We start from the raw sequence: 1,359 nt of genomic DNA on the forward strand, positions 1-1,359 counted from the left end.
CTTCACTCATTATTTGGGATGAAGTCTCCATGACTAAGAGACAGGTAGTGGAGGCGCTGGACAACAGCATGGGTGACATAATGAGTCGACCAGAATTACCATTTGGTGGGAAGACGGTTGTGTTTGGTGGAGATTTCAGGCATGTCCTCCCTGTTATTTGACAGGGTTCAATGGCTTAGATAATCGATGCATCGTTGCGTAGGCCGTACCTATGGGATTGCATGCGTCACCTAAAGCTTGTACGCAACATGAGGGCACAGAGCGACTCGTGGTTTACGGAATACCTACTGCGCATCGGTGGTGACACCGAGGAGGCCAATGGTGATGGCGACGTATATCTTCCTGATAATATATGCGTGCCGTATACAAGGGAGGACACGGACCTTGATAAACTGATAGACAACGTTTTTCCAATACTTGATGATAATATGTCGGATCCAAACTATATCACCTCGAGAGCCATCTTGTCCGCACAAAACAATTGTGTGGACCAGATTAATATGAAGATGATCGGTCGCTTTTGAGGGGAGGAGGTGGTGTATTATAGCTTTGATCGTGTAGAAGACGATCCCCATAACTACTACCCCTGAGTTTCTTAACTCGCTGACACCTAACGGGCTACCTCCACATGTTCTGAAGCTCAAGATGAACTGTCCTATCATATTACTTAGGAACATTGACCCCGCGAACGGACTTTGCAATGAAACGAGGCTGGTGGTCCGAGGGTTCCAGAGAAATACCATCGATGCATAGATTGTGCTGGGGCAGCATGCTGGAAAGAGGGTTTTTCTGCCTCGGATCCCCTTGTGCCCCTCTGATGATGAGATGTTCCCTTTGCAGTTTAAAAGGAAGCAGTTTCCTATCAGGCTCAACTTCACCATGACAGTCAATAAGGCACAGGGGCATACCATCCCCAACGTCGGTATTTACCTGCCCGAGCCGGTGTTCTCTCATGGTCAGTTATACGTTGCGCTATCTAGAGCTACCGCCAGAGCGAACATCAGGATCCTCGCCGTCACAGCTGATGCAAAAAAAAGAAAGAAGAAGTGCTCAAAGCAAAGTGAGACATATACGATGAACATCGTCTATAAAGAGGTCCTTACGACATAGGCGAGGTCTAGAATCCCATGTAGTGTACATTTTTGCTTTTATCAGGAATATTTTTTATTCTTAAAATTAGTTGATTACAAGATTCCTGCTAAGGCTCATAATCCAGTCATTGCATTGTTTTTTTGGCATGTTCAATGTAATTCCTGACTCTAAAGTTCATAGTTTTTGCATATACTTGATGTCATATTGTACAATTTTTGTTTCCGTTGCAACGCACGGGTACTCAACTATTGATTAACAGAGATATAA

The 1,359-nt window shown here is 44.7% G+C and overlaps 1 protein-coding gene across 1 annotated transcript; it reads left to right on the forward strand.

Moving 5' to 3' along the window:
• The first annotated feature begins 248 nt into the window (after positions 1-248).
• LOC133886510 (uncharacterized) lies at positions 249-1,110 on the forward strand. Its single transcript, XM_062326192.1, has 2 exons — positions 249-404; positions 841-1,110. The coding sequence occupies exons 1-2, from the start codon at positions 249-251 to the stop codon at positions 1,108-1,110; spliced, it is 426 nt and encodes a 141-aa protein (XP_062182176.1).
• Positions 1,111-1,359: the final 249 nt, after the last annotated feature.

The sequence above is a fragment of the Phragmites australis genome, chromosome 12 (genome assembly GCF_958298935.1).
Source record: "Phragmites australis chromosome 12, lpPhrAust1.1, whole genome shotgun sequence".
NCBI classification, from domain to species: domain Eukaryota; kingdom Viridiplantae; phylum Streptophyta; class Magnoliopsida; order Poales; family Poaceae; genus Phragmites; species Phragmites australis.

Bases quoted from the DNA above. Each gene is read 5' to 3' on its own strand.
- LOC133886510 (XM_062326192.1), top strand. From the start codon at position 249: ATGAGGGCACAGAGCGACTCGTGGTTTACGGAATACCTACTGCGCATC. The intron at 405-840 runs GTTTTTCCAATA...TTCCCTTTGCAG, and splicing joins TTGATAAACTGATAGACAAC to TTTAAAAGGAAGCAGTTTCC.